The 17,274-nt window shown below is 35.9% G+C and overlaps 2 protein-coding genes across 5 annotated transcripts in view; one reads left to right on the top strand and one right to left on the bottom strand.

Moving 5' to 3' along the window:
• Positions 1-17,274, top strand: part of ANGPTL5 (angiopoietin like 5) — a 107,326-nt gene that overhangs the window by 15,074 nt on the left and 74,978 nt on the right. The gene's annotated exons all lie outside the window — the stretch shown is intronic.
• Positions 1-17,274, bottom strand: part of CEP126 (centrosomal protein 126) — an 83,474-nt gene that overhangs the window by 15,480 nt on the left and 50,720 nt on the right. For all 4 annotated transcript variants that reach the window (XR_010113487.1, XM_003828390.6, XM_034933586.3 and 1 more), the window contains 2 exons: positions 4,100-4,212; positions 608-683 (listed from right to left, as the gene is read on the bottom strand). Coding sequence is in view for 3 of the 4 variants with exons in the window: in XM_003828390.6 (XP_003828438.3) it covers positions 608-683; positions 4,100-4,212 (189 nt within the window). In the remaining variant the exon portion in view is untranslated. The remainder of the gene's footprint in view (positions 1-607; positions 684-4,099; positions 4,213-17,274) is intronic.

Here is a 17,274-nt window from a genome sequence, read left to right as displayed (position 1 = left end):
GAAAATTTCGAACTCTAATATCTAAGAAAAAAGAGTACAAAGAGACAGTTCACCAAAAAATACATAGAAAAGCAATTAAGCATAATATTAATGAAAGGTATAGAAATCAAAACTAATATAATACTATTTTTCTGTCTATAGCAAATACGAAAAGATTCTACCTCAAGTTGACATACACCACTGGACACACACTACTAGAACAATTTTGAATAATACTTTTCTGGAAAATACTTTAGCAATATATATGAACAGCCATATCAATGCTTATTTCTTTTGATCCAGTATTCATTTAATACATGGAGTTTAATTCAATAAATATTTACTGGGTGGCATTTACATGTCAGTTACTGTAATTTTAATTCTGGAAATCTAACCTACAGAAATAAGTAAAAATCAGAAAATAACTTGATGTAGAAAGATGTTCAATACATTATTATTTAGAATAAAGGAACACTGACAATGACCTGGATGTGCAGGGGTGAGGAGAGTTCAGGTTTTAAATGGTGCTTTAACAATTACATAATACGTTAGCATCTGAGAATAGGCATACAAGAAAAAAAATCACTGGGAACAAAGATCAGAGAAAAATGTTTAAACTAAAACATACCTTCTTCAATATAAGAAGTACCCCTTGTAGTTTGTTTTGGCTCACTTGAACTTAGCAGGACACTTTGTCCAAAATTCTACAAAAATAGAATATTGAATTAAAACATATTTCCATATCTAAAATTTATAATATATACATGAACTTTTAAAAAACTTTTAATTGCTGTATATATTTTTAGCTACAATTGTTCATGTAACTTGTATATTATATTTTTTAGAGCTGAATACAAGAATTATTATAATAAAGAATTTCTATGCTAATGGAATATTATGAAAAATGTTTTATGTCCACTAAAAAATTTTCAGATTATGATATTGTCCTGGATATTTGGAAGAGGTAAAGTGAGTTGGATGGTAATCAAAAGTGCTAATTAGGCTGGCACGGTGGCTCATGCTTGTAATCCCAACACTTTGGGAGGCCGAGGCGGGCTGATGACAAGGTCAGGAGATCGAGACCATCCTGGCTAACACGGTGAAGCCCTGTCTCTACTAAAAAATATAAAAAATTAGCCAGGAGTTGTGGCACGTGCCTGTGGTTCCAGCTACTTGGGAGACTGAGGCAGAAGAATCACTTGAACCCAGGAGATGGAGGTTGCAGTGAGCTGAGACTGTGCCACTGCACTCCAGCCTGGGTGACAGAGCGAGACTCTGTCTCAAAAATAAAAAAAAGTGCTAATTAAAGAAAAGGTAAAAAATTACCTTAAAGTTTCTAACCTATTTGGTTTGTCATTGTAAGGGTGAATCACAACTATTAGCCAAAAGCTAATGCCAAGGATAGGTAATTATCTTATGTGACAAAACTTAAAACACAAATAGCTGCCCCAATGCTGCACAGAACCTTGCAAACGGAAGTCTCAGAACACTGGCAAAAAGTGTACACATCTAACACTTTCTGAGAGATACCAACTTCCCTTCCCTGAATATGGTCTACCTCCTTCTTTATTACCATTCTGTTTCACTTTAAGAAATAATTGTTTTCTGTCAGATAAAACTGCCTGGCTATAACTATGCGTAACTTTTCTTCAATCTGATCTGAGGAGAAACTGCAGATTTTTGCAACAGCTCTCCTTCAGTAGATCTCATAGTCTTGTTTGATCTCCATTATAGACTTGAGATACCTTGGACTGAAACCCTCGTGCAAAGTGGCAATTGTACTTTTTCTACCTTTCACTTATCGCTTTGAGATTTTCTCCATATAGATGTCATGGGCTGGAGAAAATCCAGTATGATAACATGCATTTCCTAATACAAGGTGACAAGGGCCACTGTTCTAGTGACTGAACCCTTGCTTAGGCTCTGGAATAAAAAACAAAAACAAGTCAAAATAATAAGGATGAAAAAATTTGATTCAGGAACACTGACCTATTCTTAGGCTAACAAGACTTTGGAAGGTGTATAAGTGGATGGGTGAAGATCTGTATGTGAAAGTGGAAGGGAGGCTTCTGAAAAGGACAAAAATGGGCTCTAAATACATTAAGCATGCAAAAGAGCAAGAGACAGAAGAATAGAATAAGACCTAGTAAAATAAAAATGAATTTACAGAGGGCACTAATAACAGGCATTTAAAATTTTGTTTGTTTGTTTCCTTGGTTATTAACTACATATTACTTTTAAATTTATAATATATTAATGAAAATAAGGAAAAAATAAGGGTAAAGATGTTTTTGCATTGTGCATTTTGAGATGTTGGATGGGAACATGGCAGTTGAAATGGAAGGACTTGTTAGGCATTATTTTATTTGTAATCAGGAAGTTATATCTGTAATTAACCATTACGCTATTAAGCAATAAAAATATATGGGTAATGCGATTAACTTTATTTCCATAAACATACAACTAAATGACTTGTTTTGCTGATAAGATTAGATCATTGTTGATTATTCTCCACATTAGTAATCTTATCCATATAAAAATCAGTACTTCCTATAATATACAAATTATAGCACCTTCAACCAGTAACTTGGAATATAAATTCTTCATAAGGCATTTTATTAAAAATATTCCAGTTTTATTAAAAAAAGTCAGAGTGATATTTAAAGTGGAAACTCCAAGTGAAATGCTATTTACTTATCTATCTAGACTTTTAATATTCTAAAGTCAATCCTTGGATCAAGTTAGACCTCTAGAAAATGCCATATTTGATTTCACTTACTTAGCTCTTACAGAATTACCTCCATTTATTTTAATTTTAATTTTATTTATTTAATTTGTTTTGAGAGACAGGGTCTCGCTCTGTCACCTGGGCTGGAGTACAGTGGCACAGTCATAGCTTACTGCAGCCTCAAACTCCTGGGCTCATGCATCCTCCCGGAACCTCAGCCTCCCAAGCAGCTGGGACTCCAGTGCCTGGCTTTTTTATTTTTATTTTTGCAGAGACGAGGTCTTGCTTTGTTGCCCATGCTGGTCTTGAACTCCTGAGCTCAAGTAATCCTCCTGCCTTGGCCTCCCAAACTGCTGGGACTACAGGCATGAGCCACCACGCCTGGCCATTATTTTAAAATTGTTATTATGCTTTTTACTTTTATTGAAGACCTCTATCTTGAACAACCATATTAAACTCTTTATTCATTTGTTGTGGAACCATTATTAGGAGCATATTCTTTATGTATTTCAAAGTTCCCTATGAAAGGTCCTCAATAGGAAATGTTTTTTAAAACTGTATCCCCAAAACAACATCATTATCAATTTCCCTTGAGAGTTATATAACTCATCTAATTTTCCTTTTTGCCATGTCTTCCAGGAAGCTCAGACACAAATAGGCTATTCAGTCACATGAAACTATAGTTGTCTTTATGATTAGCATGCTTTTTTTTTTCTTTTTGAGATGGAGTCTTGCTCTTGTTGCCCAGGCTGGAGTGCAATGATGCGACCTCAGCTCAGTGTAACCTCCGCCTCCCAGGTTCAAGCAATTCTCCTGCCTCAGCCTCCTGAGTAGCTGGGATTACAGGCACCTGCCACCACCCATGGCTAATTTTTTTGTATTTTTAGTAGAGACGGGGTTTCACCATGTTGGTCAGGCTGGTCTTGAACTCCTGACCTCAGGTGATCCACCCGCCTTGGCCTCCCAAAGTGCCATGATTACAGGTGTGAGCCACCGCACCTGGCCTAGCATACTTGTTTCTTCTATCCAGGTCTCTAATTTACTTTACTTTCTTTTTAAAGTGTATATTTAAGTAGCTTTGTTGAATTTTGTTGTGAATGACCTCATTTTTTCCAGCATTGGCTATCAATAATAACAACTAAAATAATAATAATGATTTAAAGTTGGTTTAAAACTTTCATTAGTAACTGATTATACAGAACATAGCAAGTAGGTATAGTGGAATAATCTCCTAGCATAAAGATTCCAAGACTGCTTCACAAATGGCTTTGGCTATAATTATATTTATGTTGTGGTATACAGTTTACAGCAAGAGCATAGTCCTTTAAGAACCTCTGTTTTCCAAGCAATTTTTAAATATTGAATAGAGATTTTGATTAATACCATACTTACATTAATTTGCTCACTGTACTTCTGTCCTACAGATCCAGGGTTTTGTCTTTTCTGCTCTAAAATATTTCTCCGCTTAGTTTCAACAATTCGTTTTCTTCTCATAACAGTAGACCCTTAAACAAATGCCAGCACAATGTTAAAAATTATGCTAGTTGAGTAGCCAATATATACCCACTGCAAATTTTCAAGTTACTTTCAAACATCAAGAAAACTCTGTAAGTTTAATTCATTCAGTTAGCATACTTTATTGAGCTCCTCTTATATGCTCTAAGCATGGCACAGTTAAATGATGAATTCAACAAAATCCTTGCTTCTGAGGGATTTATAGTTTAGAGCAGTAACCTCCAGAGCATGACACAGAACACCAGAAGATTGTGTAAGATAATCCACTGGTGTGCTGCAAGAACATATTAGAATTCCAATTCATATTTATTATCTAAAAATTAGAAGTTAAACTTTACTCATGTAATATATGATTGACACTGGCACCCTGGTTATTTTGCAAGTAGATGCTCATGTAATGCATGAAGTAAACTCAGTTATCTTAAAAGAAGAGTTAAAATTCCAAGCGTGAGAGGTTGACAGTGGTGTCATCATTCATTAGCTCTCGTTAGCTTCCTGCAATGTACTAAAATTTGTGTGTGCCCAGGTAAGTGAATTTATGCATATCTTATAGTATCTTAACAAGCTCTCACAAAATAACAAAGTGGCTAAAATAACTTTTGTAGGGCTTCTACTATATCTTTGATATTTATTATTTAAGGTGAGTTGTAGTTACATGAATGTTTATTATATTATTTTTCTTTTCTTTTTTTTTTTTTTTTTTTTTTGAGACAGAGTCTTGCTCTGTCACCCAGGCTGGAGTGCAGTGGTGCCATCTCGGCTCACTGCAACCTCTGCCTCCCGGGATCAGGTGATTCTCCTGCCTCAGCCTCCTGAGTAGCTAGGACTACAGGTGCATGCCACCATGCCAAGCTAATTTTTGTATTTTTAGTAGAGACGGGGTTTCACCATGTTGGCCAGGATGGTTTCGATCTCTTGACCTTGTGATCTGCCCGCCTCGTCCTCCCAAAGTGCTGGGATTACAGGTGTGAGCCACTGCACCCGGCCTTTTCTTTGCTTTTTAATGACTACTTAAAAACATATTCTTGCAAAATCACAGATCAAAACAATACTAATAATGCAAGGATAGGTAGACAACAGCAAGGCCAACCCATTTCCTTTTCTCAATTACAAACTCTTTGCCACATAATGACAATGACATAATTATACCTGTAACAAACTTGGTATCACAAATTCAAAAATTATCAAAAAATTATAACTATAACTTTTACACTAAATGTATATTGTGCTGTGAGATATTAGCTAGTGATATACAAATTTAAAATTTTACTTTAGCTTATCTTTAAAAAATTTCTGATTAAGGTTCTTAATGTATATATTAGTACAGTAATACATGTGTATGCCATGTATGTGTTCAAAATTTTTATTAATAGTAGTACAATAAAAAGTCTTGGAATCCATTTGTCTAGAAGAATGAATATAAATGAATTATTACAGTAAAATGCTTAACTTGTATGTATAGCTATAAGCAGAATTAAGTGAAAGCACAGAGGGTACAGTGACTTTGCAAGAATCAAGAAAAGTTTCACGAAGTTTGTCTGAGCTTGGTCTTAAAAGAGTAGTTAACCTTCTGAGCCTGTTTAAAAAACAAAAAAGGTAGTAGTAGGTTACCAAATAAAAGGGCACTTTGAGTCAGAAAGAACATTATGTACAAAGATGTAAAGTAATGATGATGCACATTTAAGTTTCTTGGGACCAAGGGTGAAAATTCAATTGGTCTGGGGCATCGATATGCATATGTGTATAAGCACTTAAATGTCTTGAGAAATAATGGAAATGTGTGCATGCGCTTTATGATAAGAACCTTACAAAAAAGCCTTTACCTTTCAAGAAAGCTAGCCAGTAACTGCATACCTGACATTTGAGAGTATGAAATAATAACATAATACCAGCTAATATTTGATTAGCATTTATAATTTGGCAGGTATTGTTCTAAGGGCCATAGGCACTATTATCATCACTATTTTTACATATAAAGAAATTAAGATGAAAAAATACTCAACATCACTAATCATTAGACAAGTGCAAATCAAAACCACAATGAGATACCATTTCACACCAGCCCGAATGGCTATTACTAAAAAGCCAAAAATTAACATGCTGGTGAGGTTGTAAAGAAAAGGGAATACTTAAATGCTGCTGGTGGGAATCTAAATTAGTTCAGCCATTGTAGAAAGCAGTTTGGCGATTTCTCAAAGAACTTAAAACAGAAGTACCCATCAACCCAGAAATCCCATTATTGGGCATATACCTGAAGAAATGTAAATTGTTTTACCATAAAGACACGTGCATGTGTATGCTTATTGCAGTACTACTCACAACAGCAAAGACATGGAATCAACCTAAATGTCCATCAATGGTAGATTGGATAAAAATGTGGTACATATACAACATGGAGTACTATGCAGCCATAAAAAAGATCATGTCCTTTGCAGCAACATGAATGGAGCTGGAGGCCATTATTCTAAGCAGACTAACACAAGAACATAAGGAAACCAAATACTGCATGTTCTCACTTATAAGTGGGAGCTAAACTTTGAGTACATATGGTCATAAAGAAGGGAACAACAGACACTGGGGCCTATTTCAGGGTGCAGGGTGGGAGGACAGTGAGGACTGGAAAACTACCTACCGGGTACTATGCTTACTTCCTGGGAGACAAAATAATCTGTACACCAAAACCTAGTGACATGCAATTTACCTATATAACAAACATGCACATATACTTCTGAACCTAAAATAAAAGTTAAGAAAAGAAACAACAACAGAAAAGAAATTAAGGCAGGAGGGAGGATAAGTAACTTGCTCAAGGTCACAGAGCCAGTAAGGGGCAAAGCTGGGATTCAGCTCCAATTAGTTGGGCTCTAAAATCTAAACTTCTAGCTCTTACACATATGCTAGTAATTTTCATTCTGATTGATTGTGTCTCACAGAAATAAATATATTTTGCATTGTGACCTTGGAGACATATGTAGTTTTATAAAATATATTTATCCTCCCAACGTATGATACCGTCTGGTAGTTTCCATTCTAGAATATTCTAATTCTAAAATTTGACTTCATTTAAAAAATACTGGTTACCAGTCGTTGATTTCACAATTGACGAACGAGTCATGTCCCACAGTTTAAAAAGCACTGTATTATGCTTATTTCCACCTGTATCAATATGCTAAATGCTATATATGCAAAATGTTATAGTTTCCACCAAGATAATTTTGGCAGCAATACAGTTTCTATGTTGTTTTCTATTCTTGGAATTTTCTTCCTCTAAATCTTGAGAAGTCCTCATCTTTATCTAAAAAGCTTTAAACACCTTGCATAAAAATTTCCTTGTTCACTTAACTGCTGTGTCAAGGTTTTATCTCATCCCTCAGTTTGCTCATCAATTTTCTGAAGTCACTTTTGTACTTCTTGATTGCATTATTTATCTTTGTGCTTTATTGTTCTTTGTAGTTTTGTGGATTGTAGATTATTGATCGCGGTTAAAGACACAGTATATACTTAAAACTGTTTATGTATTTTTCTATTCACATACATGTGCTTAAATATTACCTAACAATTAATACAAAAGCTGAGAACCTTGCTATTTTTGCAAAAATAATGTAGCTTGCACTGGTATCTCTGGCCAAATTCCTAGTTTCATATGAAAATTCTAGATAGGATAGTTTCACTACCAAACTCAAAATAAAGCTACTAATCTTCAATAAAGCATTATATTTAAAAAAATCTGTAGTATTCTTAATCATAAACACAAGAAAAAATACCGGAGACATTCTCAAAATTATAGTTTTGGAAAAAATCTTAGGAGCCACTACCTCATGGGGGCATCCTCTTCCTTTGCTGGATAGCTCAAATCCTTCCTTATGCTGAGCTGAAAACCTCTCTGCAATTTTTACCCTTTCATTTCAGTTCTGTTTACTCCTTCTTCTTTGTCATAAGCCTTCAAATATTTGTACACAGCTATCATATCTCTTAGGCTTGTGTTTCTTTAACTGACTTTTAGACTGAACCTCTCCTCTCATAGCCCCGGGTAATCCCAGTTTGTTTATAATTCCTTAAAATATATATTATAAAATGACATAGAGTATAGCAGTACTTCTAAAGGTCTGCTTGTTACTGCCTAAAATTATTGTCCAAAATTATAGTGACCTTGTAACAGCTATGGTAAACTTCTACCTTTTTTGCTTTGTGTGTGTGTGTTTAACAAAGAAGAGTTATCAAAACAGGTATCTGCCTTCTTAGAAGTGTAAAACTGATTTAAAAAAGACTAAATACATACCAGCAACCATAAAGGAACTGACCACATTGAGAAAAACTTTTAGTCATTAGAAAGAGTAAAAATACCAATCACAAATTGGCAGAAAATAATTATAACACATATAATCTATATTGGATCTGTATATACAATATATAAAAAACTTCCATCAATAAGAAATTTTAAAAAATAGAAAAATAGGCAATGACAAGAGCAGACATTTCACAGAAGAGAGAATGCAAATGATGCATAAACATATAAAATGTTCAACTAATTAGTAATGAGGACAATATAAGTTATCATAATTAGAAACTTTTCAAGGAATACATTTGTATTTTTATTATATTCAGTTTCCAGACAAATAGGGCTAAAGTTTTTCTATGCCTTTTTATTAAAACCTAATTTATTGCTTTTTAAAAAAAATTTTAAGTTTTAGGATACATGTACAGGATGTGCAGGTTTGTTACACAGATAGATGTGTGCCATGGTGGTCTGCTGCACCTATCAACCCATCACCTAGGTATTAAGCCCCGGATGCATTAGCTATTTATCCTGATGCTCTCCCCTCCCCACTCCAAGACTCTAGTGTGTGTTATTCCCCTCCCTGTGTCTGTGTCCACGTGTTCTCATTGTTCAGTTCCCATTTATAAGTGAGAACATGCGGTGTTTGATTTTCTGTTCCTGTGTTAGTTTGCTGAGGATAATGGCTTCAAGCTTCATCCATGCCCTTGCAAAGGACATGATCTCGTTCCTTTTTATGGCTGCATAGTATTCCATGGTGTATATGTACCACATAATTAGAAACCATTTTATACTGTATGACTGAAAAACATTAAAAAGTTTATCAGACTTTTGGTGAAGATGTAGTAAAGGGAACTTTCATATATTACTCTGGAAAACATTTTGGATTACCTAGTAAAGTTGAAAATACACATCCCATATGGCTCAGCAACATGTGCATCAGTAGATGTACAAAGTTGTTCTTGGAAGAATTATTCATAAAAGGAGGAAACTAGAAGCAACCCAAATGTCCAATGATAGGAGAATGAAAACATTGTTTGAACATTCATATAATTGAATGTGATTGCAGCAATGAATATGAAGTACAGCCAACGTAATCAATCTAAAAAACAAAGTTGATTGGAAAAGGCAAATCCCAGAAGAACACAGATAAAATAATTCCATTTATAGAAGTTTCATAAGTGGACAAAATGACATATCGTTTGCAATACATTCATACGTGGCAAAATTATAAAGAAAATCATGGAATAATTAACATAAAATTCGTTTTTTTTTTTTTTTTTTTTTTTTTTAGATGGAGTCTCACTCTGTCGCCCAGGCTGGAGTGCAATGGCGCAATCTCGGCTCACTGCAACCTCCACTTCCCAGGTTCAGGTGATTCTCCCTCCTCAGCCTCCAGAGTAGCTGGGACTACAGGTGCGCGCCAGCACACCCGGCTAATTTTTGTATTTTTAGTAGAGACGGGGTTTCACTATGTTGGCCAGGCTGGTCTCGAACTCCTGACCTTGTGATCCACCCACCTCGGCCTCCCAAAGTGCTGGGATTACAGGTGTGAGCCACCGCGCTGGGTTTAACATGAAATTCTTCATGGTGTTCACGTCTGTAACGGAGGAAGGGGATGCAATTGGGAAGAAGCATATGGGGCTCTGTAAGTATTGTTTTTTTTGAGACGGAGTCTCGCTCTGTCCCCCAGGCTGAAGTGCAGTGGCGCGATCTCGGCTCACTACAAGCTCCGCCTCCCAGGTTCACACCATTCTCCCGCCTCAACCTCTCGAGTAGCTGGGACTACAGGTGCCCTCTACCACGCCCCGCTAATTTTTTGTGTTTTTAGTAGAGACGGGGTTTCACAGTGTTAGCCAGGATGGTCTCGATCTCCTGACCTCGTGATCCGCCCGCCTCGGCCCTCAAAGTGCTGGGATTACAGGTGTGACCCACCACGCCCGGCAATTTTTCTTTTCTTTCTTATTTTATTTCATTTTTTTTGGAGACTGAGTCTTGCTCTATTGCCCAGGCTGGAGTGCAGTGGCATGTTCTTGGCTCACTGCAACCTCCGCCTTGTGATTGAAGCTATTCTCCTGCCTCAGCCTCCCAAGTAGCTGGGATTACAGGCGCCCACCACCACGCCCAGCTAATTTTTAAATTTTTAGTAGAGACGGGGTTTCACCATGTTGGCCAGGCTGGTCTCAAACTCCTGGGCTCAAGTGATCCGCTTGCTTTGGCATCCCAAAGTGCTGGAATTACAGGCGTGAGCCACGGCACCTGGCCGCTATTGGTGATTTTCTATTTCTAAAAGTGAGCAGTGGGTACAGGGTTCTCTTATTATCAGTCTTAACTTGTTCTTATATGTCACATACATTCTTTTCTATGTCAGATATATTTCACAATTAAAACTTTAAAAAGTATGCCAGGCACCAAGGCTCACAACCGTAACCACAGCTTCTTGGGAGGCTGAGGCAGGAGGAGCTCTCAGCCCAGGAATTCAAGTTCAGCCTGGGCAATGCAGTGAGTCCCCACCTAAAAAAAAAAAAAAAAACAACGCAACACCTCCCCCCGCCCAAACCTTAAACAGTAAACTGAATGCAAATAAATGTATGACTTTATAGCTATCTCTGCTAAACTGAACTTAACTGGTTTTGATTTGCCAGTTCAGTTAGCCTGGATGATTCTGAAGCTTGCTTCCAGCCTCGATTTCATCAGTAACTTCCTTTGATACTCTGTGCCATCCACAAACTGTATAGATCAATGTAGTATTTTTTTTCATGTGTATTACTGAAAAATCTGTTGTTATTCAGAGTTTTAAAAAAACAAAGTAAGGCTGGGCATGGTGGCTCACGCCTATAATCCCAGTACTTGGGAGGCCTAGGGAGGCGGAGCACCTGAGCCTGAGCTCAGGAGTTTGAGACCAGCCTGGGCAACATGGTGAGACTTCATCTCTACCAAAAATACAAAAAATTAGCCAGGCATGGTGGTGCGCACCTGTGGTCTCAGCTACTGAGGGGGCTGAGGTGGGAGGATCGCTTGAGCCTGGGAGGCAGAGGTTGCACCAAGATTGTGCCATCGCACTCCAGCCCGGGTGACAGAGTGAGACCCCTGTCTAAGAAAAAAAATAAAATAAAGAAACAAAGTAGCTCAATAGTTAAGAACATAGAACCATAATGCCTTAATTTTGAGTATGCCACTTACACTAGCTATGCAATTTATACAGTCAATTATCCTCTGTGACCCAGTTTCCTCATCTATAAAATGGGCGTAAGAATATTATTTACCTCACAGATTTATTGGGAGAATTAACTTTGTTTCAATATTTAAAGTGCTTAAATAGTGATTGGAACATAATAAATGTTACCTATTTTTTGCCTAGGATATTTCCTCATTTATAAAATGTGACAGTTTAAAAGAAATTGTCACATTGGTCCTTTCTAGTAATCAAACTTTTGATTCTGTGAAGATATTCTTAATAATTATTGGAAAAGAAAAAAGTATTCTTTTTGAAATCAGATTTAAATAATGTGTCAACATCATTTGGCTTAAAAAAAAAAGGAAGTAGAATCTATGTATAGAAAAGTACACGAATTGAGAATAAACAGATTATATACCCAAACCCAGATTTCACAGCCACTCATGTCAAGAAACTGAATATTACTAGCACCAAAAATGCTCCCCTCATTACCTGTTTCTATATACCCACCTGCCATAGTTTCACCTGTTCTTGATATAAATGGAGCAGAATATGCATTTTTATTGTGCAATATGTTTCTTTTGCACAATATTATGGTGTGAGGTATACCCACACTGCTGCTTTTCAGCAATAGCTCATTTATATTATAGTATTTCATTAAATGAATAATGGAATTCAACTCTATATATTACACTACTGAAGAACATTTTGGGTTCTTTATATCTTCTGGATATAAGCCCTTTGTCAGTAATATGCATTGCAAATATTCTTCCACTCTGTGATTTGCCTTTTCAATCTGGTAATGGTTTTTTGGATGAAAATAGTCTCTAATTTTAATCTACAATTGATCAATCTTCTCCTTACTGGTTTGTTCTTTTAAAGTATTGTGTAAGAAATTGCTGTCCATTCTAAATTATAAATGTATTACCTATATTAGCTTCCAAAATAATTTTTTTTACTTTCCACATTTAGACCTGCAGTTCACCTGGAATTAATATTTGTGTATGTGGTAAGATAAGGATCATTTTTACTAATTCTATATATCCTATTGATGAATTATAAGATGAACTCTTTGTCCCTGCTATGCAGTGCCACCTTTGCCAAAAATCAAGTGTTTAAATATGTAGGTCTGTTTCTGGACTCTCTATTTAATTGGTCTAAATATCCTGTAAAAATGCCATATTGTAATAATTACTTTAGCTTTAATAATATCTAGTAGTTTTACAACTTTGTCCTTCAAGATTATTGCAGTTGTTCTTGGCCTTTGCATTTCCATATAAATATTAGACTCAGTTTCTCAATTTTCACAAAAATCCTACTGGAACTTTGATTGAGATTATACTACATTTACGGATTAGTTTGTGGAGAGTTGCCTTCTTTTTAATACAGACTTTTCCAATCCATGAACATGGCATATCTTCCCCCTGCTCCACTATTTCATAGATCTTCTTTAATTTTTTTCCATACCCCTACCCCTGCCTCTTTTAAGTTCTCTCAACAGTGTTATAGCCTTCTGTGTAGAAGTCAAGCAAATCCTCTATTATACTTATTCCCATGAATTTACATTTCTAAATGTTATTTAAAAAGTATCATTGTTGGCTGGGTGTGGTGGCTCATGCCTGTATTCCTAGCACTTTGGGAGACTGAGGCAGGCAGATCGCTTGAGCTCGGGAGTTCAAGACCAGCCTGGGAAACAAGGTGAAACCCTGTCTCTGCAAAAAATATAAAAATTAGTCAGCCATGGTGGCATACACCTGTAGTCCCAGCTGCTTGTGGGGCTGAGGTGGGAGGATTGCTTGAGCACAGGAGGATGATGCTGCAGTGAGCCATGATAAAGCCACTGCACTCCAGCCTGGGTGACAAAGTGAGACCCTGTCTTAAAATAAAATAAAATAAAACAAAATAAGTCAAATAATTAACATTAAAAAATCTGTGTTAAATTTTCCAGGTATTCCCTTCTAAAATCCTAAAACATGTCCACTAAACCTATCAATTATTCAAATTTATTTTCAATTCCCCATTCACACCCAATTACATATTTAGGAATCATATCCTATTTCTAGGGTAAAATATATTGATATTCATTAGTAACAGACAACGCTAAGTTCTTTCTCTGTTAGTGTCATTTTCCTACAAAATTTTTCTCAATTGACATCTTTTCCCTTAAGGTTTGTTTTTACCTTTATCTAAGCCCCTGGTGGGCTTATTCCTTCACAATCTTTGTTCCTTTTTAGATGAGAAAGCCCATAACTTATACTATGAGGAACTGATTTGCTCCTCTAGATATGGGCTCATATAGTTTAAGTGTTTCCAGGCATATTATTTCATTCAGGCTTTATAACTTTGAGCAATCCTTTTATTTATCATTGGTCAACAATTGTCTCCCAATCTCTCCCTCTCTTCACAAAGCTCACTCTTCCAATCCTGCTCATTTATTCTATCTAATCTCCTAATATTTTATTGATAAAATAGGGGCCATCTGAATGCCTTCATTTTTTCCTTCATCCACCTCCAAGCATCTCTTATTTCACTTAACTTATATATTTAAGTTTTATCTCAAAGGAAACAAGCATGAAGATATATAGAGTTGAGATAAATGGTGGAGCAGGATCTCATGGCAACAGAATTTTGGATCAAGAATATCAAAAGAGGAGTTACTTTTAAAAACTAAATCCATAAATGGTTTCTTCTATTTCATTCATATTTTAAACTTTTTCTTCCTACTAGATCATTGCTCTAAGTCTAATCTCCCGCTAAAAAAGTCTCATAGTTCTGCCTATTCAAGTTAATGTCATAGCTCTTACCCTTCATGGCTAAACTACTTGAAAAGAATGGCTTATACTCATTGACACTGCATCCTCCTTGTTGTGTATTAAATTGTTTTATTTAAAAATATTTTTAGCATAGTAAAGAACATATATTGTACAAATATAATTGAAAGTCTCTGTGTGTCGAAGTTGCTGCATACTATATAAAATAAATGGTGCTATCTGGAGTTGTGCAACTATTTGTGGCAGCCCTGTATGTAGCCCTCCTAGAGCCTATTCACCTTCTTCTCTCCCCAGAGGTAGTCACTATTCCGAGTCTGATGTTTGTCATTACCATTTCTGCTATACTTTTGTTACCCACGGATGTATCCATTAGCCATAATATTGTTTTACATATTTTAAATTTTTATATAAGTTTATTAATGTATTCTAACTACAACTTTTCCTCCCATTTTGGATATTTATTCCCATTGATGTAGGTTTGAGAAAAATGAGCAGTGAAAGTATCTGATGAGGAAAGGGAAGTAGGGAAATCAGATATTTGGGGAGGATGTTTGAAATAATTATTTCTAAGGAAAGACAGCGAATTTACGAGATAAACGGTAGGAATACTCAGTAATGTTGATCATCAGAAAATGTTTCATAAATCTACAGTATAGCCAATATGCCTGGCACATTGGTATGAATTTTCTCTGCTACTTAGAAGAAGGCAGAGAAAAAGCAAATAATTTTTTCCCCCTGGGCGGGGAAGGGCTGTTTGATTCTTGTGACAAAAAAGACCAAGAGGCAAAGAGTTTAGGATATTGGTAAAAGAACTATTGAAATGATGAACCTGGCCAGGCATGGTGGCTCATGCCTATAATCCTAGCACTTTGGGAGACTGAGTGGGAAGATGGCTTGAGCCCAGGAGTTCAAGACCAGCCTGGGTAACACAGGGAGACCCTGTCTCTATATAAAAAAATTAGTTGGGCATGGTGGTGTGTGCCTGTAGTGCCTGAAAGGTTGAGATGGGAGCATTGCTTGAGCCCAGGAGTCCCAGGCTGCACTGAGCCATGATCACGCCACTGCGCCCTAGCCTGGGCAACAAAGTGAGACCCCATCTCAAAAAAAAAAAAAAAAAAAGAAAGAGATGATGAATTGGAATGAGAAAGTAGAGAAAATACTGGACTAAAGAAGCCCAGTAGGGTAGAAGAATGGTAGGAGTAAGAGTAGGGAAAAGAGAGGAGAATGTGCTTAAGTAGAGGAGTGAGTGAGTTTGCTTACTACCTGGGTAATAGGATCCATACCCCAAACCTCAGCATCATGCAATATCCCCATGTAACAAACATCCACATGTACCCTCTATATCTAAAATAAAAGCTGAAATAAAGAAAAGAAGTAGAGGAGTTATGAATGTTGATGAGGTCCAGAATATAACAAAGGGAAAGGGTATTTGAGGCAGAATTGTATAGAAAGTTATTAGAGATGAAAAAGGAGTGAGAGAGATCAGGATGTTTGCTCATCCATATAAAAGCTGAACTATCCAATATGATGGCAAAGACTCTGTATGGAAATGAAGACTGTGAACCAAATATCAAAGTCATCTTTTAGGGGGGAAATAACTGGAGACATCAGGAGGTGGTATAGTTGAATGGCTTGGATCTAATTGGAAGAGTTTTTCCTAGAGAGTTATGCTAGAGTGTTCTGGAAATGCTAATTGAGAACAAGATGCTCTCCACAATCGTCAACTCTGGATGCATAAGGGTATAAAAATAAAATGAACTGCAAATAAGAGAGTAGGAAAAAAAAATCCCACAAATGCTCACTGAACTGTAATCCAGTATTAACAAAGAGTTCACTTGAAGCATTTTATATTTAAACAGTTTTGGAAAAAAAAGCTTAAATGACTGAACATACAAAATATTCAGTATTGTTAGTACTGTTATATTTTCTAAGTATAATCGCTGTATTAATAGGTATAGATATTTACAACAGTGTGAATATTTAAGAACATTTAAGAATGTTAAAATTCATTACATTTTCCAATGTCCCTTATACGAATGTCCCAGAGAGAACTACCTCCTTTGACTAAATGTCAGGAAAATATTGGTTTCTCCAGATAAAATGTTTCCCATTCCTTTATCAGAGAATCAGATAATTTTAATATGTTACCCTTTTGTACATAAGCTATTGGGAAACTATAAGTTTCCTAATATTTTTCCTAATTAGCAGAGTGTGATATATGATATTTGCTTTATCACTATATTTACTATATGATTTTAGTAGAAAAAGCACAGGACTTGGAACCATAGAGATCTGGATCAAAATATCAATTCTGCTATTTACTAGCTCTTGACCTTGGATAATTCTGCTTACTTCTTTGCAAAACAGTGTCTTAAAAATATTTGTTTCTCAGCATTATTACAAGGTTTAAATGAGACAGTAAGTATAAAACAGTACTGTGACTGGTACAAGCTACAAACTCAAAAAGGGTAACTATCATTATTTATTTTAGAATATTTAATCTGTATGATACCTTCATTTTTTTGAAGTGTTGTGAAAGCTAAAGTTACATTCTGAAATGACTGGATAAAAAAATCATAATTTTAGTGAGAGAAACAATTTTTTAAAATCTAGATTTTTGTAGACAAGTAATGAAGATTTTTAGATTATAGTGTCTGCATTTAGCTTCCCTTCTGCTAATGTGGCTTCTATCCATTCAATTCAAGTAGAGTCTGGGTGATTACTAAGTGCCAGGCACTGTTAGGATCTGGGGATACTGTGATGAATTACACAAATGTCCCTTGGCCTTAAAAACTCATGGTTTAATTGAAGATGACTTTGAATATTA

The sequence above is a fragment of the Pan paniscus genome, chromosome 9, assembly GCF_029289425.2.
Source record: "Pan paniscus chromosome 9, NHGRI_mPanPan1-v2.0_pri, whole genome shotgun sequence".
In the NCBI taxonomy this organism is placed as follows: Eukaryota; Metazoa; Chordata; class Mammalia; order Primates; family Hominidae; genus Pan; species Pan paniscus.
The sequence above is the reverse complement of the archived record's forward strand: the minus strand, read 5'-3'. Positions and strand labels throughout refer to the sequence as shown.